General features: G+C 40.0%; 1 protein-coding gene across 1 annotated transcript in view; it reads left to right on the top strand.

Annotated features, from left to right (window-relative positions):
- Positions 1-23,620, top strand: part of FILIP1L (filamin A interacting protein 1 like) — a 64,406-nt gene extending 40,786 nt beyond the window's left edge. The window contains exons 4-5 of the mRNA XM_056858353.1: positions 10,352-13,115; positions 23,430-23,620. Coding sequence (XP_056714331.1) covers positions 10,352-13,115; positions 23,430-23,618 — 2,953 coding nt within the window. The 3' untranslated portion in view covers positions 23,619-23,620. The remainder of the gene's footprint in view (positions 1-10,351; positions 13,116-23,429) is intronic.
- Positions 23,621-24,247: the final 627 nt, after the last annotated feature.

Consider the following 24,247-nt stretch of genomic DNA (forward strand, 5'->3'; position numbering starts at 1 on the left):
ACATCTGCTTTGTATGCAGAAGGTCCCAAGTTCAATCCCTACCATCTTTGGTTAAAAAGATCAGGTAATAGATGGTATGAAAGATCTCTATTTGAGATCTTGGAAAGCCCCTGCCAGTCAAAGCATACAACACTGAGCTTGACAGACCAGTGATCAGACTCAGTATAAGGCAGCTTCATGTATTTATTGTGCTGGCGCCCTTATTTTTTCTCCTTGCAAAAGGACTTTTCATACTTATTCCAGAAATATAGCTCTGACCACAATTGTATAAACATATAAATAAATAAGACTGGGTGAAACGCAAAATGGACAGATAATTTAACTGTATGTCAGGATGTTTTAATATTAAACGAATGTGAGAGGTATAACTTTAAGGACAAAAGAGGAAGGCATAGTGAGAAGATGAAATAGCACTCAGGAGTTCCTTCCTCAGTCCTGTGCTCTGACTATTGTTCCATATAAATAGTGCCTCATATTTCTACTTCCTATTAGCCTTCCACGTGCTCAGCAGTCATCTCTTGGCTGAGGCTTCTAGTTTTCCAAGCTACCACTGAAAATGCTTGCCTCTTTTCTGGCTCTTAACCAATACGCTTGCGAGACAGTTTAAAAAAGTTTAAAAACAAAAAGAAGCAGCGCTACAAGGGGGGCTTTGATACAGATACATAGCATTTCCGTTCCAGACATTAAAAAGACAATATTTTTCTGAATGGGACAAATTCTTGCACAGCCATGGCCGCAAGCAAGGCTCAGCTGGATGAAAACCATTTACCAGACTGGACGAACAGAAGACAAACAGCCAAATTCAGGCATTAAAGTCTGAGCATAACTAAATGAGGCTACTACAGCTGAGGAATGGGGGTATCATCTTCTCCAGCTAGCCATTAAATTCTTTTTTCCTTTCTCTTAATAATTTTAGTGAAATGCAAAAAAGGGGGCGGGGGAACCCTACAATCTAACTAAGCTGTTTTTGAGAACAAGCAAAGTAGCCTGGTCACTTTCAGGAATGTTGTACAGGGAGACCAGTTCTTGCCTTTCACATATCTACTTCACATAGTTGTTCATAACACCAGGAAGAACCAACTTCAATATGAAATGAAGTTGCAAAGTGACCTTGTATCCCTCACTGAAGATCAGCCATTACAAGGTTACATTTTGTGCAGTGCTAAGACAACTGGCACATACACAGAGATGCTCTCAGCATCCCTCCCTCTCCCCTCCTATCACCCCCCTTTATTATCTCTTTTTCTGTGAAGGACAAACATACTTGCATACCCTATAGGACCCATTCACCCAGTCAAGTCTTCAGAATCACTTTTGACTTAATAGGTCCCTCCCAGCTACCTTTGTCCCCACTACAGGCATTTGTCATTTTATTGCTCTTTACTTTATTGTGCTTCGCAGATACCGTGTTTTCGAGCAAGTCTATTGGTGCCATTTTCCCAACAGCATGTGCTCACTTTGAGTCTCTGTGTCACATTTTGGTAATTCTCACAATATTTCAAACTTCTCCATTATTATTACAGTACATTATTTTTTAGACATAATGCTATTGCACACTTAGACTAAAGTATAGTGTAAACATATTTTATATGCACTGGGAAACCAAAATAATTTGTGTGACTCACTTTATTGCGGTAGTCTGGAACCGAATCCACAATATCTCCTAGATATGTTTGTACTGTGAAACTTCATCTGAGAATCTTGGCCGCACTACATGGCATGAAGGTTAATCTGGCCTCACTACAGCCCTGGATTCATCTTTTTTCCTTAGTTGAGGAAGATGATGATATGATGTAGTGCAATTTTGACCGGGTACTTAGTGGAATGCGTTCCGCATTCCATGAGTCACTGCAGTTTCAAAGTATTGAATACATTCAATCATAAGATAATACAAGTCACCTACGTGAATTAAGAAATACTTAGAAAATAATAATGGGAAGGAGAAGTCCAGATACTTGGACTCTAAGTACACATTATATGCATAATTTTTACGACTGAAAATAATACCTAAACGGCTGCAATTGCCTACACAAAAATGTAATGATAAACCACGGTAAGGATAGAAATTTATATAACTGTTACAGAGTCCCTAAAAGACAAGTAGTAAAACTGATTCAGATCTGTGTCTTTTTACTATCTCATATTCATATTTATAAAACTTGATTCCAAGAATGGATTGTGTGGGGATTTACTTGGGTTTTTTATTTCAAGTGTTTGGCTACATGACAATTTTCTTATATGATTTCTGCAGTCTTGCAAAATACAGTTGGTAGCCAAAATAAGCTTTTACCTGTTTAAGAAGCTTGCTATGCACTAATAATTTCCTCACTTAAAGGCTAATCTCTTCCCAACAACTTTTCAATCCTTTGCTCTGTTAAAAAAAATATCATTTACAAGATTAAAATCACATTCACAGTTTATGCTTGCAAAAACAGACTATCAGTTCTGAGCACAGAATAAAATATTAAAATAAAATGCATTTCTTTGAAAAGTGCCACATTGCTGGGGGAAAACCTTGCTCCCTTCATTTAATTTCTAATTTAAAAAATGAGTTGATGAGTTTGCTTGTGAAATAAATGGAAAGTAATTTTAAAGAAGAAATTAAGGTTCTTATGTGACAACCTAAATTATTTAGGAACTGAATGATTATAAGGAACCTACAAAGAATTAGCCATATTGGACTTTCCCATTTCTTCTCTTCTTATACAAAACCATTGTTCAGTCTTGCTTTCCTTTCAACTACAAGTTCTCACTTGTTTTTAAGCGGGGCAAGCCTACCAATGGTTCATTTTGAGTTACACACTCAATTTCAAAAGTGAACGTTTGATTTTACAAAGCCGTTCCTCCTGTGAGGAAACACACATAGGTTTTCTTTAGGTCACAAAATATTTGTGACAACACAGGAAACATTGCCCTTTTCTTCTCACTTCAGCAGGTTTGTGAAAAGACCCTTGGGGAGAACTATTTAAATGTCTCTGCTTGGCTTCCCACTGCCACATTCCAACAGTTCAAACCAGTGTGTGAAAGTCAACCAACCACCCTTGCCGCAATATCACAGCATGGCAGTGACACAAATAGCCACAGCCACCATAATTCCTGTCTGGATTTAGGCTCTTGACCTAGCAACCCAAGACCCCTAATTCCACAGCTTCCCAAACCTTTAGCCTGCACACTACCTTTCCAACAATGTCATTAGAGCTTAAGTGAGATTGCTTTGGCAACGAATTACATAGGGCAGGAGCCACTCCCCACAAACCACTCCACATTTAATGAGGGAATGCTTAAGAGTGTACTTTCAGTGAACCTAAGAGATAGAATGAAATGGATGATCCAATGATCAAATGAAAATTTTGATGTTTACGGATAGTGATAATTCTGACATTCTAAGGAACTGCAAACAGTATGACTTTGTGGGAGAATAGTTTTCAATACTATACATTGGTACGATCAGAATGCCATAGTTTTAACAAAGACAAAAAGATTGTTTATGTATGAAGGATTGTTTTACAATAGATGGGTTCTATATTATTCAGTTATGGTTAGGCATTATGTTTTGGAAGGAAAGAACATTTCCTTTTCTACTGTTGGCTACTGAATCATACTGCCTCACCTATGCTTCCATTATAAAGTGATTTTACACAAGCTCCCTCTTTGTCTCTTTCAAAAACAGATGGATTTTAACACACAAAAGGAGCTACTTGTTATTCCCACTAGATCATTTGAATTCTATCACACTCTTTTTTCTTAACTTAAATAAGAAAATGTTTCTAGCATGCTGAAGATATCCCTTTTTGTTCCTGAATGAATTACTGGGGGGGGGGGGATATCAAGAGGAAATCCCCCAGGGAATACTTCTGATTTTATACAAAATTAAAACAGCTGTACTTACCACAAAATCAGAATGGCTGTTATTTCATCCTCAGCTCTAGATCGCATTTACTTAGGTGTCTTGTCACTTTCAATTGCTTTCATGTAAAAAATGTATATGGGTTTGCAACCTTATACCCCCAACACTAAATATATACACCAGCAGACCTTAGCACTAACATGTTACTGTAGTTACATTATATATGTGTGTGTGTATACATGCATACATATACACACACACTTAATGAAGATAAACATATATTGTGCTAAGCTAATGCTCAGCACTGGATCCTACTAGCCTTTCTGCTGGTAACGCATGGAGCAGGAGCCCCTTTTGACTAACAATAGATCTTGCTAGGCACTGGGGACTAACACCGACAAGGGTTGCAGAGTGGAGGGGAAATGTGTGAGAATTGAGCAGAAAAGCTATGAGGGCTGCAATTACCAATACTGTTAGTTCTTCTAGAATCAATTCCTGGAAGGCCAATATCCTTGGATTGGTGGTGGTTGGGTTAAATGTAGATTTGGGTTTCAACTGATCCTCCTTCATTTCTTTACAACCCACCTCTTTTTGGTCCTTAAAAAAACCTGCCAGTTTGATTTTCCTAAAAAGGTTCTGGATTTCAACCATGAGTTGAAAACTATTGCTAGGGGGTGTTGGGATAAAAGAAAGGCCCTAAGAAAGGGGGTGTAGGAAGTGGCAGAAATGGCAAAACTCACAGCTATTCTAAATGAAGAAAATGACGCTCGGTTTCTGGGGGAATGGGGGGCGTGGATGCATTATTGTGAATATGAGTTAAAATTGGGAAGAATGGAAGAATATTTTCTAATCTGATCCAGAGGATTATTTTTGGTCTTTTTTATAATGAATAAGCATAATTATATTTACTAACAGATTATGGTTTTTTTTATATATGGTATTGATAGTTTATTAAGATTAGATTAACCACGACGGGATGAACTTTTTATTAAGAGGAAGATAGAGGTGAAGGGGAAGTCAAAAATTTTCCATTTCTTTTCTTTTTTTTTTCTTCTTTATTATATGTTATGGAATTATAACAACTTTAGGTTAGAATTGAAACTTTATATTGTCATAGATGTTGTTTAATGCAATGGAAAATTTCTAGTATAAAACCCAATAAAATTTATATATAAAAAAAAAGAAAGGGGGTGTAGGGATAAAGGAAAGGCCCTAAGAAAGGGCCTTTCCTTTATCCCACTGGTTCCCAACCGGGGGTCCGTGAACCCCCAGGGGTCCGCGAGAACTAAATTAAGGTCCACGAAACAAAGTTATAAACCCATAATAAATTAATATTTTCGATTAAAAGCTCTCTATTATAAAAACATATATTCAAATATTATTCTAAGTTTAATGTTTAACTAACAGTTCTGATTAAAGTTTATTTTCAAATTCTCGGAATTTTTATTTTGATCCTTGGGGTCCCTGCTCCGAACAAAAAAAGTCCTAGTGGTCCCTGGCCAAAAAAAGGTTGGGAACCACTGCTTTATCCCGACACCCCCTAACAATAGTTTTCAACTCATGGTTGCACTAAGGAAACTTTTAAAAAAGCCTCAAAGTACTAATTTGGGGAGTAGTCACCCAACCCCTCCTCTAGTCACTTCTGCACCTTCCACTGAATCAAAACAACAGCTGTAGTGCTACCTGTGGAAACACAGAAATGAGCTACAGTGGCTATTCTCCTCATGACTTTCTTACAACCCTTCCAGGCTTCCCAGAAACAATGAAAGAGTCACTAGAATATAGCAGATGCTTTGATGTGGTCATCCAAAGCAAAGCCCAGGTGTTCCCTCACAGTCTTCTGGAGTCACAAAAGTAACAGCCACAGTTAGAGCGCACAGTTTATCACCTCAGCGAGAACTCAGTCTGAAACTTCAAAACTACATGTGGAGGCATATAACCTATGCTAGAATCCTTCTCCCTGACATCCAGTTTTCTACAAAAAGATTGCTTCTGCATGGAAACATGAAAGCACCTGTTTACAACATAAAGTGGTAGAACACAGGCACATCTTGCTATTTCAGTGAGAATTCAGTGCTGCACATCAGAAGACATACCCCATCCTACCGTTCATTTTGCACAAAGATAGCATGTGAGTATGGAAAGGCTGGGCTGCTTCTAGTCTGAATTCCCTCTCCTTCACTGTTGCAGGAGATGAAAGAGGCACTTTTAAAATGCAGCAACACAATATGGGAAGGGGCAGAGAGGCCAGGAGTATAAAACCAGCTGCTGCACCCTTTCATGCGTTTCCCTTGCTGTGGCACACCCTAAAGGCTGCAGCAGTTCTGCTCTCCATTTCAATGATGAGACTATGGGCGCTTTCACACGCTGAAATGCACTTCTAATCCACTCCCAATGCACTTTAACGATCATTGCAAGTTGATTTTGCTGTTTCACACAGTAAAATCCAGCTGCAAAGTTTATTGAAAGTGGATTGAAAGTGCATTATTTGGCATGCGTGAAAGCGCCCTATGTCCGGTTGCTTCAAGAAACAGGGGACAAGGAGAGTACCTGTAATAAAATCTGTCAAGGGTCTTTCTTCAGTGGCTCCCAGTTAAACTCTCTGAAGATGCTCTATGCACGCCCAAGGACTGTCCAGCATCCATGCTGAGCATTCTTCTCTTAATTTCTTAATTAAGTCTGTATCCGACCTTTACAATACACTCAAGGTGGTTAACAAAAATCAAAGTCAATACATAATGGAAAGCTAAGGGCTGGTCCTAGTGTCTGCAGTAGGGGAGGCTAATGGAGGTCTGACTGTGGAGGGACGTTCCTCTTGAAGCAGTTGGTGCACTTTCTTCCCCATAGCAAATGGACAGCTGTTTTTGGACTCTAATTATTTAAGACAATGGGAAGTGGCTGCGCATGCACTAGACAGCTGCCACTTAACTATGGGTGAATTCTAAAGCCACCCATCACTAAACATAATTATCTCTCCTCTCCAAATCAGACCTCAGTGGTACTCAGTACTATCTGCTGTTCTGCTTGGGGGGAGGGTCAGTTGTGCCAGGATTAAGTCCCTGCTCCAAATCCTGGTGCCCTCTCAACTTTAAGTGTGACTCCACACACCCACCCCTTTATAGCACCTCGGCGGTGCCTGTAAGGAGATCCAGAAGGACAATCTGTGTATGGAAACCTTTGTCCTGACCACGGGTCTCCTTTGCCAAGACAAGACAGACATGTTTCAGTATGAAATAAACGTGAGCTTTAAATGTTCTGATGCATATATGTTATTTGAGCCTCAGTAAGAAAGGTGGACTATAAACAAAATAAATCAATCTGACACAGTGGCATGAAAGGTAACGCTGCAAAACAGCAAAAAATACACAAGATGAACATATTTAAATGATTCTTAACTGCAATACAGAGACAGTTCAACACCAGGAACTAAAACTGGAAAACTAGAACTCAATGAACCATATGACCTAATCAGAACTATGACTGCTCAACACCCACTCTTGGAAAAATTCTGTTTAACATTTCGTAGCCAAATGCAGAGACGTAACGGAAGATAAGTATTTAAATATTTTAGCTTATTAGGGCAGGAAGTTACTGTTATATGCCAGACATATGTTTGAAATTCTGTTACCATGTTTTAGTGTTTCGTCAAGCCAATTTCCATTTAAAGAGAAAATTTCCATGATAAAATATTTCATAATATGAAAGTGCAACTGAGTGACTAAATCTCACTACTATTATAAGCATAACTACATGAATTCCCAAGAACTAGAACAAGAAATAAAAACGAAACTGGTAGTTATTCTTCTATTACTTTAGTATCTATGGCAATAGGTTATCATCAGGCTTCATGACAAGCTCTCAGAGGCAGGAACTGGAGACAGAAGCAGTGAGATGTTATGAAATAATGCCTTTTAAAGTAAAGCATCCTTTCTGTAGATGCTTCATTATCTTGCCATCAATTTGCTTCATCAACCACCCACATACATTTGTACAGTATCATACGGTGCTCCCCACCTTTCATTACATTATTTTTAAACTGGAGAGACTTTACAGGAAAGGCCATGGACAGCATCTATCAGATTTGTACCCAGTCTTCCTCTCAAAGCACCTATGGGCTCTGCCTTTGTCCATTTTATCCTTACCACAACTCTGCGAGTCAAGTTAGGCTAGGAGAGTATGACTGTCCCACCAGGTGAGCTTCCTAGAAGAATGGGGGTCTGAACCCAGAACTCCTCAGTCCAACACCTGAACCATTACCTCTCATCAAATATACCTAGCATTACAAAGGGCTCTACTTATTTTCTCCCATGAAAAGCAATACTCGCTGCTTGTCCCCAACAGTAAAGCTACTGGACTATGAGTTGTACAACAGGTTTAGCCCTCCGCTTCAGTGATGTCTCTGATTGCACCTGCTTTGTTTCCTCTCAACTTCTAGGAGGGAAAAACACTGTTACTGATGTTCCAACTGAGTTCAGTGAAAACTCTGCCGCCCCTCCCTTTATCAGAGGAGGGAGAAGACTATGGCTCATTTCACACATGCCAAATAATGCACTTTCACGATTGTTTGCAAGTGGATTTTGCCATTTCACAGATGCAAAGTGCATTGAAAGTGGATTGAAAATGCATTATTCGGCATGTGTGAAAGCGCCCTGTATGTCTGCCCTGGGCTGAAACCAACACTAAGACGTTCACCTCAGGTGGCACACTTTAGGAAAGCATTAAAAAGCAGCAATTATTTCCTTAATTATGGCCATTTACGCACAGGAGTTATGCCTTGGATTTGCCCCTGTCTAGATGCATATTTTCCCCATCCGAATTCTTAAAACTCAACAATAAGCCCCGATGCAGAGTTCTGAGAATTCAGATGGGGAAAATGTGCATCTAGACAGGGGCAAATCCAAGGCAAAACCTCCCGTGCATAAATGGCCTATGTTTTTAACACTTGGGAAGCAGGATACCACTTGGAGTTTTTGCCTCAAGCACCAAAATATCTTATGCTATCTTTGCATCGACATTATCAGTCTTCCTGAATGTATCTCCATTTATTTCTAGGGGAAAAAACTTTGGCAGTAATACATGGCTGTGAAAGGAAGAGGGGATAGCCCAGGCTAGCCCAATTGTCAGATCTTGGAAGCTAAGCAGGATCAGCCTTGGTTTAGACTTGGATGGGGGATCACCAAGGAAGGCTAGGGTTGCTACACCAAGACAGGCAATTGCAAACCACTTCTGAACATCTCTTGTCTTGAAAAGCCTACAGGGGTGCCGCAAGACAGCTACGCCTTGACGGTTAAAAAAAAATCATGTCTTTGAAAATAACAAAATATTAAGGCATGCTGTGGGGGAATTATATGAATAGAGAAGCAATAGGTATCTGCACCCTCCTCTTGCTCCTGCTGTCCCCCATGCTACTGTTATTATGCTGGAAATGTGCAGGCACCCTGCAGAGAGAAGACGCTACACAAGAAAGCATATGAATGAACTATGGCTTAGGATTGGTCAAAATAAATCAGACTCATCCAAAACTACCTGGAGCTGCTCTACCTTTACTCATTTGATCACCTGCCCCCACAAAAAATGGGACACTCGAGTATGGCCCCATGGTGATTTACATTAGGCCAACCCAGTTATGACTTTTGAGTACTGAGAGAACCAAAGTGCTATTGTAAGGAGATTTATACCCTTCCAAGTCCACTGATTACAGCAGATTTAGAAGGGTGTAACTGTTCAGGATTGCACTATAACTGTCTGCTATAAGGCAAGGGGCCCTCTAAAAATGAGAAGTTGTTCTATGTAATAGTTCTTTGGTTATTTTGAAACAAAAGAATTTTTATGCAACGTTATATTGGCTAAGTGCAAAAATGTCTGCAAGTCCCTACTACAACACATGAGCTTTGTAGTCCTTTTACAGTACTATCTTATGCAGAGTTACTCCAGTTTAAACCCACTGAAATTAATGGGATTAAATTGGACTGGTACAGTACAGGCTTACAAATAACAGTATTATATTTTAAATACAGCTGGGCATAGCCAGAATACAAGTCTTAACAAATAACAGGGACCGGTAACAGTATTTTTTTATTTATTTACTGGACCTTAGATCGTACATGACTGGGGTAAGATGTCAGTTTCTCACAAATGTAAGAAAGTGAAAGGCAATCTTTCTTGCAACGTTCCAGTATGGTGGAACCTCAAATATGAACATGAGTTGGTAACCAATAAAGCTAATGACAACATGCAAACCACTTTTTGCCTCCTGTCTCACAGCAAGATAGGCCAACATTAGTGGCCACAACATCACAGAAGGGAAGAAAAGTTTTGTCTTCATATGGTTAGAATGGTAACTAAGGGAAATACACAAGACCTAAACTATTCTTACATCTGTCACAACAAATCCCAAAATAAAGAACACCAGTTAATGCACATATGGTTCAGGCAACAACATTTTTAAAAAAACTGTCACGCACAAGTCACATATTAAGGTGTGTATTTTTTCCTCCCTTCTAGATTGAAAAAACTTATTGACCAAGAATCAGCCTATCAGGCAAAAAAGGACAAGGAAAACAGCAAGAAAGTCAACAAACTGAAGGAAGAGCTGACAAAACTCAAGTCATTTGCTTTAATGGTTGTGGATGAACAGCAGAGACTCACAGAACAGTTAAACCAGCAAAGCCAAAAGACTGAAGAGCTCACTGCTGCGGCACATCAAGCTCATGAGAAGCTCTCCACGGCAGAAACCAAAGCTCAAGAAGAGGAGCAGAAAGTTCTCAGGCTAGAAGCAGAATTTCAGACACAAACGGAGAAGGCTGCCCATGAACAAGAAGCTGCAATGGCCAAATTAACCAATGAAGAGAGCCAGAACCGCCAGCTCAGGTTAAAATTAACCGCTCTCAGCCGACAAATTGATGAACTCGAAGAGGCTAATAAATCCCTACAAAAGGCTGAAGAAGAACTGCAAGACCTGAGAGAGAAAATTAGTAGAGGGGAGTTTGGAAATTCGACTCTTATGTCTGAAGTGGAGGAGCTAAGGAAACGAGTCCTGGAAATGGAAGGGAAAGACGAGGAGCTCATAAAAATGGAAGAGCAGTGCAGGGAGCTCAACAAGAAGCTGGAAAAAGAAGCCTCGCAAGGGAAGAACTTCAAAGCAGAAGTTGATAAACTCAACAAGAGGATTATGGAGCTTGAGAAACTGGAGGAGGCTTTTAGCAAGAGTAAGCAGGAATGCCACTCTCTGAAAAGCAACCTAGAAAAAGAAAAGACATTAACAAAGCAGCTGTCCCGGGAACTGGATGGCTTAAAAGCTCGACTGGGAGAACTTGAGACCATTGAAAGCAGGCTGGAAAAAACGGAATTCGTGCTGAAGGACGAGCTGACTAAACTGAAGTCGCTGATAGTAACACTGGTGGATGAAAGGAAAACAATGAATGAAAAAATAAAACAAACTGAAGAAAAGCTACAGGCTGCAAATTCACAACTTCAGCTGGAGCAAAAAAAAGTCATGTCAGTTACAGAAAAACTGATTGAGGAAAGTAAAAAGGCATTAAAATCAAAGACTGATGCTGAGGAGAAAATGTCCGCCCTCACAAAAGAAAGGGATGAGCTGAAACACAAACTGAAAGCAGAGGAAGAGAAAGGAAACGATCTCTCCTCCAAGGTGAATCTCCTGAGGAAAAAGCTTCAGTCCCTAGAAGCCGTTGAAAAAGAATTCCTCAAAAATAAACTGAAAGAGACCAGCAAACCCAACTCAGTTTTACAGCAGGAAAACAACAAAATTAAAGAACTAGCCCAAGAAATTGAAAGGCTCAAACACAAACTTAATGAAATGAAGTCGATAGAAGACGACCTCATGAAAACAGAAGATGAATTTGAATCTCTAGAACGTAGATACACTAATGAACAAGAAAAGGCTCATTTTCTCTCGGAAGAACTCGAGGTTGTAAAAAGAGAACTGGCTCGGTACAAGTTAGCAGAGAAGTCAGAATCTAATCATGAGCAAAGACTGTTCAGAAAACTTAAGGAAGAATCAGCCAAGTCAGGTCACCTCTCGAGGGAAGTAGATGCACTGAAAGAAAAAATTCATGAGTACATGGCTACAGAAGATGTAATATGTCATCTAAGGGAAGATCATACAACCCTGCAAAGGAAATTCACTCACCAAGAAAACAAGAACAAAGAGTTAGTAAGAGAAATTGAAATCCTAACCAAAGAGCTAGACAGGTACAGGCGTTTCAGTAAGAGCCTCAGGCCAAGTTTCAATGGAAGGAGAATTTCTGACTTGCAAGTGTGCTCTAAGGAAGTCCAAACAGAACCAGCAGACAATGAACCCCCTGATTATAAGAGTCTTGTTCCTTTAGAACGAGCTGTCATAAATGGGCATTTATATGAAGAGAGCGATAATGAAGAGGACGACAACAATGACGATGAGCAAACCGTGTCCTTCAGGTGCAACACGTCTGTTGCAAATGCAGTAAACAATCATAAACTTTGGATCCCCTGGATGAAGTCCAAAGAAAACCATATTCAAAATGGAAAAGTTCACGCCAAGCAGAACGGAAACTGCATTCAGCCTGGAAACGTAGTACTAAGTCACACGCCTGGCCAACCTCTTCATATAAAAGTTACTCCAGATCACGGTCACAACACAGCCACCCTTGAAATAACCAGCCCGACTGCAGAGAGCTCTCATTCTTTCACCAGTACTGCTGTGATACCAAACTGTGGCACACCAAAGCAAAGGATAACCATCATTCAAAATGGATCTTTAATGCCTATAAAAACTAAATCTGTTGATGGTTACTCAAGTCCAGAGCAAACAATAACACCTCTTACTATGGCTGCCTTTGCTAGGTCCCAGACACCTGAATCATGTGGCTCTGTGACTCCTGAAAGAACGATGTCCCCTTTAGCTCTGACCAGCTCCATGAGTTCCCCAGAGCAGGTACTTTCACCGGAACCCCTAGAAATTGGCGACAAGCACACTGTCTTTAGAGTATCTCCTGAAAGGCAGTCATCCTGGCAGTTCCAACGATCTAACAGTTCCGGTTCTAGCATGATAACTACTGAGGATAATAAAATACATATTCATTTAGGAAGCTCCTATGTTCAAGCTATTCCTAATTCAGCAAAATCCGTTAGCCCTTGCAGGCCTGTGCAGGATAACAGAACTCCAGCACCGAGTAACGGAACACCAAGTAAACCTATCAACAAAGTCACCAGTAGCATTACTATTACACCAACAGCTACTCCTGTCCCACGACAATCACAAATTACAGTAAGTAATATCTATAACTGACCTTCTTCAACTGTGCTGACATACTTACCAGCAACCCAAACTTCTGTTTTCCACCCCAGCAGGAATGATTTGGAACAATTTTAGTAGAATTTTGTGACAGTACTTTGCATGTGTTCTACAACAATATAGAGCACTAACATGTGGACTTGTCTCTCTAATCATATCAGGTGTGCGCTTACTGTATTATCTGTTCATTTACATAACTTTTTTTGTAAAATATTTGGACTTGCACCTGTATAAATGCATCTTTTATGTATTTACATTTTCAATAACTGACATTTTGGATTGCAACTTTTGGTGAAATACTTTAACATCACAGAACAGTAAAAAAAATTTAACCACTGCTTGCAGAATTCATTTTATTTTGTTCCTTCTGTGTGTGGATTTTTGCATGTAAAACTGTTTTTAAGCTTTAGACAACCTGTTAACGTCTGTATAGTATCTCAGTCATTTTCTGTATTCTCTACGATTCGGTTACTTTTAGATCAAATGCCACACAAATTGCACAAATTTTCAAAGAATGATACATGAAAGCTGTGGTATTCTGCACCAGCTGGAGTCTCCAAGTTCACTTTGAGGAGAGACCTATATAGAGTACATTACAGTAGTCTGGTCTTAATATTATCATAGCATGGATCCAGGTGCCCAGCTTCTGGGCTAAACTAAGTTGGATGAAAGTGTTTTCTGCAGCTGCATTAACTGGCTTCTGCAGGAGTAATGTTCAGCCCAGTATAACCACTAAGCTCTTAACCAAGTCAGCAAGGGTCAGCTGAACCCCACTTAAGGTGAGAAACATAATGCCCATCAAGATCTCTACCAACCCAAACGGCATTACTCGGTCTTGTCAGGATTTAGTTTCAATTTGTTCACTCATAGCCATTTAACCACAGAAGACTGGCAGTGATTCAGGACCTCTACCACATCACCAGGAGATTTGGATAAGGAGATATAGAGCTGGGTATCATCAGCATACCCTGACCTGGATGGCCCAGGCTAGCCTGATCTCGTCAGATCTCAGAAGCTAAGCAGGGTCAGCCCTGGTTAGTATTTGGATGGGAGACCACCAAGGAATACCAGGGTTGCTGTGCAGAAGGCGGCACTGGCAAACCACCTCTGTTAGTCTCTTGCCATGAAAACCCCAAAAGGGGTCGCCATAAGTGGGCTGTGACTTGACGGCACTTTACACACACATCATCAGCATACTGATGACAGTCAACCCCCAAAACTACAAGTGATTTGTCCTAAGGGCTTTACGTAGAGGTTGATTAGCATGGAGGATAGGTCTGTGCCCTGTGGAAGGTTTGGAAAGGAAAGGAAAATAAAAGTATGATTACTAGAAAAAAGAATATTTCAAATAAATTGCATTGGAGAACAATAATAAGCTGTGGAGCTAAGTCTTGTTATGGTTTTGCTAGCATAGGCATTTCACTTTTATATTGTTCTACAATAACAGCATCCCCGAACTTCCTACGCAGTAGAGCAGAGTCCCAATTTAAAGGAAAAGGAACAAAATATTGGAGATTCAGTACAAATTGCTGATCTTTAACAATGTAGCACAGAGAACTCTCCTCAATGCAACAAGGGTGGGTTTCTCTTTCCTTCCTGTGCAGTAGTGGGAACAAAATGTCACAGTTCACAGGAAACAATGGAACAGCACAATAGCTTCTATATAATGGAACAAGATGAACAGTGACAATGGAGTTAGGTGGCAGACCATAAATGACCCATTGATGTCTGATTACTGCTTAAATTGGTAATGAGCTAGAAATTGTTTGGCTGCATTGTGGCACAAAAAGCCAAAAGAACATGGGATGTGAAATTCCTTTGGAGGAGGTCTGGTGTCCATGTCTATTAACTTGGCTACCACCAAGGAGAGATAGTATTAAGCTAAAAGGCGGGGTTTGGAAGAAGCATGTGGGAACAAGCATGGAGGGACAAACACTAGAACAGTAAATACCCCTTGATTTCCAGCTTGATTTGGGGGAGGGAGGAATCTACAGAACTCTATTTAATCTGCCTACTAGACAGGGTTGGTCCTGCTCCCAGCAGCTGTAAAAACTACAAAAGGGCAGGTGGAACCAGCTGTGATTTGTGGTATACACTAGAGACCTGGTATCACAAGGGCACTGCTCTGCACTATTAATGCTAGGCCTATGAAATGGCCGGCCTCTTTTGATGAAACTGTCACAGGGTTTGCCCATGGACTGATTATACCAGACATATTTGCCTAGAGTAGCATATTGGCACACTCAATTTGCTTACGCTGAAAAATCAGGCTTAATTACTGCTAACCAAACTGAAGACCAAGGTAGCATTCATTTAGACAGTTTTTAGCCTGTTCCCCCCCCCCGAAACTGGACTCAAGGTGGGTTACAATGATTACATGATGTTTTAAATCATGATCCATAAGCTCCCCTGAGCCACGATGAAAGGCAGGATGCAAATTAATTAATTAATAACGATGTATAAGGAAAAATACAGCAAACCAAACAGCAGGTAGAAACATAATACCACATAAATATTTCAGCATCAGTGCCAAAACCCCTATTAATCTACCTTACTCATCTTGAGGAATCTCAACAATGTGGAACCTTATTCCACAAAGCCAGGGCAATCACTGAAAAAGCTGCTGATTTAACAGTGGCTGACCCAACAAGAGAAGTAGAGAACAACCAATAAGTGTTGGTCTGAATTTGTTTAAATATTCAACGAACTGTGCCTTGTGAATTCAGACATCAAAACAAACCACAGTTAGCACAAACTGTGGTTCAAACCCAGCTACAAACCCTACTTTGAAATCCCAGTTTGATGTCAATTTGTTGATATTTTGTTCAACAATTAAGACAATCCAGTTTGCAGGACCAGCTGCATCTGGATGTCTCAACTGATGTCATTGTGGTGTACTTGGTTAAGATGTCAAACTAGGATCTGGAAAACCTGGGCTCAGATCCCCCCTCTGCCATGAAGCTTGCTGGGTTACCATGGGCCAGTCACTCACTCCCAGCCTAACTTACCTCACAGGGTTATTGTGAGGATAAGTGAGAAAAAGAGAACTACGTATGCTGCTCTGAGCTCTTTGGAGAAAAGGTGGGGTAAAAACGCAGTAGACAACACTTCAACAAACGGGTTTATCACATTGTTTTGTGAGTTGCCTTCACAACAAAAGACAAACTGCATCATTTTGCTAAGTTTGGGTAGCTAGATATCTACTTCAGGCTTACTGAATGAAATATGAATAGACCATTTAGTAATGCTGAGCCTAAGCTTTCCCTTGCCTAGCTATAAATTTCTATACAATGACCTGTATGAATAATTTATAGGGATTTGAAAATGACATACTGTTGAAGAAAGATATGTATACCATCACAATTCAAAAGAATGAAATGCCTCCACTTACACTGACAACTCCACTTCCATGCCAAATACCATGTTAAAAACCTATCATAATATTACTGTAATGGGTTGGCAATGGATTGTGCCAACTGCCCTTAAGGTTTTTCTACTTTTAACTTAAATATAGGGTTTCTTCCTAAATGCTTCAAACAGTAACCACATCCTATGAAATTAAGCAATTCTATCCAGAACCCACACTAAATTAAACATCCTATAATACAAACCTGAGAAATTCTTGAGTCATCACTTGCATCATAAAAGGACAATATGAAAAAGTTAAGCATTTCCTCATTATTTTCCTGAGGTATTCTAATTTTATTCTATAATTGAAACCACCAAAATCTAAGAATATGTAGCTCATATTATGTGTCACCCATGTAAGAACCACACTGCTGACCATATCAGAGATTCATATTTGGTCTACAAAAGTAGCTAGCCAGATGCCAATGATACATAGTGTAAGACAGAAAGGCCATGATTCTCATGTAACAAAACATGGTTGTGGTTGTCATGCTTGGGGGATTTTGGGGCTTGGGCATTTCTTCTCTATTTATGTACAGCTGGGAAATAGATACATCTTCCGCTGTTGCCAAACATTTAACAGAGTAGGTGCCAATTTGGAGATGTTGCTCCAAAAATAAGGTGCCACGGTAGAAAAGGTCCTACATTGAGTAGCAACCCACTTTATTGCCAATAATAGGAGTACAAAAAGCAGGATGGTCAGAAGATGGCCTTAGTAACCGGGGTACATAAGAACATAACATAAGAACATAAGAAAGGCCCTGCTGGATCAGACCAAGGCCCATCAAGTCCAGCAGTCTGTTCACACAGTGGCCAGCCAGGTGCCTCTAGGAAGCCACAAACAAGACGACTGCAGCAGCACCATCCTGCCTGTGTTCCATCGCACCCAATACAATAGGCATGCTCCTCTGATACTAGAGAGAATAGGTATGCAGCATGACTAGTATCCATTCTAACTAATAGCCATGGATACCCCTTTCCTCCATGAATATGTCCACTCCCCTCTTAAATCCCTCAAAGCTGGCAGCCATCACCACATCCTGGGGCAGGGAGTTCCACAATTTAACTATGTGCTGTGTGAAAAAAATACTTTCTTTTATCTGTTTTGAATCTCACCCTCCAGCTTCAGCAGATGACCCTGCGTTCTAGTATTATGGGAGAGGGAGAAAAACCTCTCCCTGTCCACTCTCTCCATACCATGCATAATTTTATAGACCTCTATCATGTCTCCCCTTAGCCGCCTTCTTTCCAAGCTAAACAGCCCTAAGCGTCTTAACCGCTCCCCATAGGACAGTTGCTCCAGTCCCCTAATCATTTTGGTTGCTCTTTTCTGAACCTTCTCAAGCTCTGTATTATCCTTTTTTTAGCTGTGGTGACCAGAACTGTACACAGTATTCCAAGTGTGGTCTCACCATAGATTTGTACAAGAGCAGTATGATAGCAGCAGTTCTATTCTCTATCCCTCGTCTAATTATGGCCTTTTTGGAATTTGCCTTTTTTACAGCAGCAGCACACTGGGTTGACATCTTCATTGAGCTATCCACTACCACCCCAAGATCCCTTTCTTGGTCTGTCGCTGACAGCACAGATCCCATCAGTGTATATGTGAAGTTGGGATTTTTTGCCCCAATATGCATCACTTTACACTTACATTGAATTTCATTTGCCATTTTAATGCCCATTCTTCTAGTATGTAGAGATCCTTTTGGAGCTCTTCAAAGCCCGATTTTGTTTTAACCACCCTAGATAATTTGGTGTCATCTGCAAACTTGGCTACTACACTGTTTAACCCCAACTCCAGGTCATTGATGAACAGGTTGAAAAGCACCGGTCCCAACATAGATCCCTGAGGCACCCCACTGCTCACATCCCGCCATTGGGGGACCTGACCCTTGATTCCTACTCTGCTTCCTATTTTTCAGCCAGCTCTCAATCCATACGAGATGGATTTTTCAGCCAGCTCTCAATCCACTTGTCCTATTTTTCAGCCAGCTCTCAATCCACTTGACCTCTTATCCCATGACTATTAAGTTTGATTAGCAGTCTTTGGTGGGGGACTTTGTCAAAAGCTTTTTGGAAATCCAAATACACAATATCCACAGACTCATTCCATATTTGGGTAATTCATGTGAGATCAGGCATCCCCTTGAGGTATCCCAATCCCAGAATGCATAGGGCAGTCTGAATTGTACCTGGAAGTGGTTCAATGGACAATGTAAACTTCCCAGCACAGACAAAATACATGCCCTATAATTTATGCCAGTCAGCAATCTTGCTACTGCATTTTGGACCAGCTAAGATTTCCAAATAATCCTTAAAAGTAGAGTCACATTGAAAATGCAATAATCTAATCAAGATGAGATCAGAGCACAGGGTTTCAAAGAGGGAATTAACACTCAAAGAAAAGAAAAGGACTGGGCATGATAATAAAAGAACTGGTGCCCAGGCTAGAATAAAATCAGTATCAAACTCTAGACCAATGATTCATACAATATGGATCAGAACCCATAATGGACTTGCGACTCTTTCACAGGTGAGTCACAAGGCCAAAAGGGAGAGGAAGAACAGAGTGATCTAGCTGAACAGGTTCTGGGAGGCTTGATGGCAAAGTTTGGTTTGCCTCTGCATAACGGGTGAAACTGCCATGAAATACAGATGTGAGATTCATATGTTTTATGCTGGGGAGAAAGAAAGTAATGTGGAATGACTTTCCATGTGGATACTTGGGGAAACATCATAAAATTAATTGTGGGTCCCCCTTCAGAAAGTTTAAGAACTACTGCACAATACCAATATAGCTGCAGAGTCACAATTATGTCTCACTAAAACAAATGCATCAGGTTAGTCATGACTGGTTTCAGCAGGATTTAGTTATAGCTACATTTAGCAGTACTTAGGCCTTTATACCTGCATCCCAGCTGCCTACAGTAAAGAGTGTAAAAAAGCAAGAGAAAATATGAGGTTCCCTACCGACTTGAAGGATAGTGGTCATTCAATAGTTTCAGGATGAACGTGTTCAAGTGTCTTGAAGCCAGCCCAGAGTGTACCAGTCTCTGTCCAGCAACACTTGAGTAGAGATGTATAACAGAACCCCTTCTGCAATAATACTCTGCAATTACTTATTCATTAATTTAAAAAAGGATGTATCAAGGATACACATAATTGATTACTACTACCTCCTCATTTAAATTATATACCATTTTTCCAGTACAAAGGGTATCTTACAATCATTGCACCACAAATCCTCCCAAATACATATATATAAAGAACTTAAGAAGACAAAGAAGTAAAGTTGCCAAAGACCTCCAAGGCCTCCAAGGCAGAGCTAAAATGTGAAAGTATTCCTTGGACACATACTATCCAAGAGAAACTGGAAGAACTCTGGCATTTGGAAAGCCCAGAAAAGAACAAAATAAATCCCAAGGGCAGTGTTGCCAACTGCCTAGGGGGAAAAAATGTCCTGTCCCACTAATATTGGCTTAATGGGATGTTATTTACCTCCATTCCATGAAATGCTTCACCTACCCATTTCTAAACATTAAGCCTCTGTTAATGGGACAGGATATTTTTCTCTTGGCAATCCTACCCAAGGGTTTTTTTTTAATCATTATTAATAAATGCAAAAATTATAGAATAAGGGCATGGCTCAGTGGTATTTTATCTTTATTGACATTGACATTGTTTATCTGCTTTGCATACAGAAGGTAACAGGTTTAATCCCTGGCATGTCCTGTTAAAAAAATCAGATAATAAGTGAGGTGAAAAAGACCTAACACCCTACAAAGGCTTGATAGACCAAAGGTCTCTGGCTCAGTATAAGGCAGCGTTTGTGTAACTATTTTTAATTAGTTCCAATGTAAAACTTGACTCAGCAACATTTCAGAAACAATGAAAGGACCAAGGCGTTTATTCCAGGTTTTCTCACATTCTGCATAACCTCCCTGTAAACATACCCGGTCTTCTCCCTAGCTGGCAGACAGCCTGAGGGCAAACCAGAATCTGCCAAACTACACAAGGAGAATTTTAGTGGGGGAACTTCAAAGCAATCGGTGTGACTTAACACTTAACAGGGTTAAGTGGGGTGGAAATTATGCAATTATGCCCTCTGCTGTCCAATCCTTATACATGGAACAGCCCATATACTGAAAAAACTCTTGACACTAGATTTTCATCACTATAAATTTTCATTACATTCCCTCGTGGGTTAAATTTTTAACTAGGAAAGGAATTCTGTATAAGTTTACTCATGGCAGTGGCATGCAAAATGGCTGCAGTAAAATTAAAGATTAACTAAAACAAACTCAGATTTGATTGTTTAAGATACTTAAAGGTGCTGGTAGTCAATCAATTTTACTGCCTACGGAAGAAAATACCCTACTAAGGTGATGTTCAACCTCCTTAGGTTACTCATGTTTGCAGCCCAGAAAGTGCCGTCTGTATCTTCAGATACCTAGCAATGCTTTTTATGTTGAGTTTACTAATCATATTTCCATGGAGACTTTTGAAATTCAAAGATTACTATTTGAGAATCAGGGGTCTGTCTTTGACAACTACTTGGAAGTTGCAATTAATTCCCAATACAACAGGTAGCAGGTGTTAAGAAGACCCTAGAAGACTGCTGCCTGAGACCCTAGAGGGCTGCAGCAAGACAGAGGAGATAATGATGAACACACATGAACACATGAAGCTGCCTTATACTGAATCAGACCCTCCGTCCATCTAAGTCAGTATTGCCTACTCAGGCTGGCAGCAGCTCTCCAGGGTCTCAGGCAGAGGTCTTTCACATCACCTACTTGCCTAGTCCCTTTAACTGGAGATGCTGGGGGTTGAACCTGGGACCTCCTGCATGCCAAGCAGATGCTCTACCACTGAGCCACAGCCCCTCCCCTTGAACTTGACGGACCAGTGATACATCCATTACATATGTTCAATTAACAAAGAAAGGCATCACTCGACTAGAGCCCTTGTTTTACATACAGAAGGTCTAAGGATCAGTCCCTGGCATCTCAGTTTAAAGGATCTCAGTCAGCAGATGTTGGGAATGACTTTTCTCACCCTGGAGAGCTACTTGCTAGCTGGAACAGACAATACTGAGCTAAATGAGCAAGTGGTCTGCTGACTTATAAAACCTCTTCCTTTATGTTCCATCACAATCTTGAAGATCAACCAGAAACTACCTTTTGACTATCTTTGGGATAGTGTTAGAGGCCAGGGCTGAAAAGGCAAGATTATATACTTCCGCTTTCAGTAAGCATCAGTGTAGACAAAAGATAGATCTCTATTCTAGCCTTAAAGATATTACCTGATCCAACTATCAACACAACTCAAGAAAGAGCTGGGGCTGGAGGCTGCCATGTCAGGCTTCACTTGAGCCAAGAAATCAGTCAAATAAATATCAGTTTATTATTGTTTTCCAATAGTCTAGCACAGACTTTAAAAAATGACATTTCTATCTCTATGCAGATCAATGTTCTTTCTAATTATTCTAATTTTACAAATGATGAAAAGACCTAGAGGCCAAGCCACTTATTGAAACTGTAGACTGACCAATAACAGAAGTGGTGCTACTGCTTAAATCAATTTCCCTTGAACACAGCAGTCAGACTTCACATATACACTATTTTAAGCTGGTGCTAGTAGCTAGGGAAGCAAATAAAATTGTGGTCCCTGAAAGTAACCTCTAGAACACTTTTTCCAGTACTTTGGCATGGCTCTCCTTGGTTCACAATTAGCTTTGCAACAGGACATCAGCAGCTGCTTCGAAAACGTTTTTGGACCTGAATATTTCCTACAAACTATTGAGCTGGGCTGCCACCTACAGACAAAAAGTGATGTTATTTTCTGACTCATCTGACAAGTTCTTTTACAACTCATCCCCTAGTATTTCCAAGCACTTTTCCTTAAGAAAAACAAGAGTTAAACAATATCACACACGTAATAAAGAGTTTCTTTCTCAGGCCCTTTTCTGGAAAAAGTTTAGTGGAGAATGGTAAAAGACTCCAACAGGTGGAATCAACAGTTCATTAATTCCAGTATATAGATCCAGTGTTGTTAGCTTGGCATTAGGAGACAACCATGAAGAACAACATTTCCTCAAACCATCATTGCGTACATTAGTTGCCTAGTAGACTACCAAGTTAGCAGTTATTTCACAAAGTGTTGTTCTTGCTAACCCCAATCAAGAGCAAACTGCTTAAAATGGTTTGGGGACACCATACCTGAAGGATTGCCTACTCCATTATGAACCCATCTGACCACTACACTCAACTTTGGGGGTCCTGCTTTGGGTGCCCATGCATTTTGAGATTAGGTGGGTGGCATCCCAGGAGGGGGCCTTCTCGGTCATGTCACCAAAGCTCTGGAACTCTCTCCACTGGGAGATTCATCTGTTGCCTTATTCTGCCAGTGGTGAAGACTTGTTTGTTTTGTTTGGCATTCTCTCAATGATCTCTCTTTCCAAACCAACGTTTTAATTACTGTTTTAATGTCTTTGTACATATGTAAACTGTTGTTGTTTTAATGATGTGTGTTTGGGGTGGTCAATTTTAATGGTTTAGATTAGATTTATTATTATGGCATTAGCCAGAAAAGATACAAACCTTGCCAAATTTTAATGGTTTTATAATAAGGTTTTTATCATATATGTTTTAAATTGTTAGCTTCAGTGGCCCTTGTGAGGACAGAAAGGTAGGATATAAATTTTGTAAATAAATAAAATAAAATGTGTTAGGATCTATATACTAGAATTAACTAATATGTCTTTTGAATTACTGCCTTTTACTGTTTTGTGATATCGCACTTCTGGTATATTTTGCTTTGCTGTGTAAATTAGTGGCTGTAACAATCCCAACTCCTTCTTTTTGTTTAATTTATTCCAAGATTGCTGATGTCTTCCGTCAAGCAATTCCTACTCAAATCCCTAAATCAAAGGCTACGACTACAACTGTGGTACCAGTGAAGATACCTACTGGACAACTCAAGACACCACACCAGGACAGTAAGGATGGAAAACTGCACATCACAAGGACCATACCCAATGCTGTCACTCAAAATAGTGGGAAAAGATAGATGACTGCCCAGTGTGTCACAAAATAATACTTCTAATAGAGACACAATGTAGAATTTTTTTCCAAGACCTGTGAAACTCCATTGAAAGGTAGAAAATATGACCACACTGGAACTATAAATGATTCTGTTATCCACCAAACCATATAATCTTGAGTAACTCAGTTGTTCCACATTTGTGATCGGTACCCAGTTACAGGGCAACAGTTTATCTCTTAGTATGGACTGGGAAATAAAGTTGCAAAGAAGTTACATCTTCCCTCACACAATGGAGAGACTATGTCTGGATGTGTAGGGTCTACTACCAATTAACTTTTATTCTATAACAATAAGACAGAATCCTGTATGTATACGCTATAGGATTTTGTTCTGGTGCTCTGTTGTTGTTTTAAAAAATAATGATTTTAATTTTTGGTGAAGCAAATCATAAAGATAATTAAATAAAACTTTAGATTTGATCAAGGTAAAAGCAACACTGCAAATGGGGGGAGGTAGGAAAAAAATGAGGTAACCGATATAAAAATTTATTTTGCCCCTGCTAAACTTTGTTATATATCAGCCAGAGTTGCCACTCAACTGGTGTGACAGCAACTGACATCAACCTGTTTGCCTGTTCCTCCCCAACTCGCTCA

The sequence above is a fragment of the Euleptes europaea genome, chromosome 12 (genome assembly GCF_029931775.1).
Source record: "Euleptes europaea isolate rEulEur1 chromosome 12, rEulEur1.hap1, whole genome shotgun sequence".
Classification (NCBI taxonomy): Eukaryota; Metazoa; Chordata; class Lepidosauria; order Squamata; family Sphaerodactylidae; genus Euleptes; species Euleptes europaea.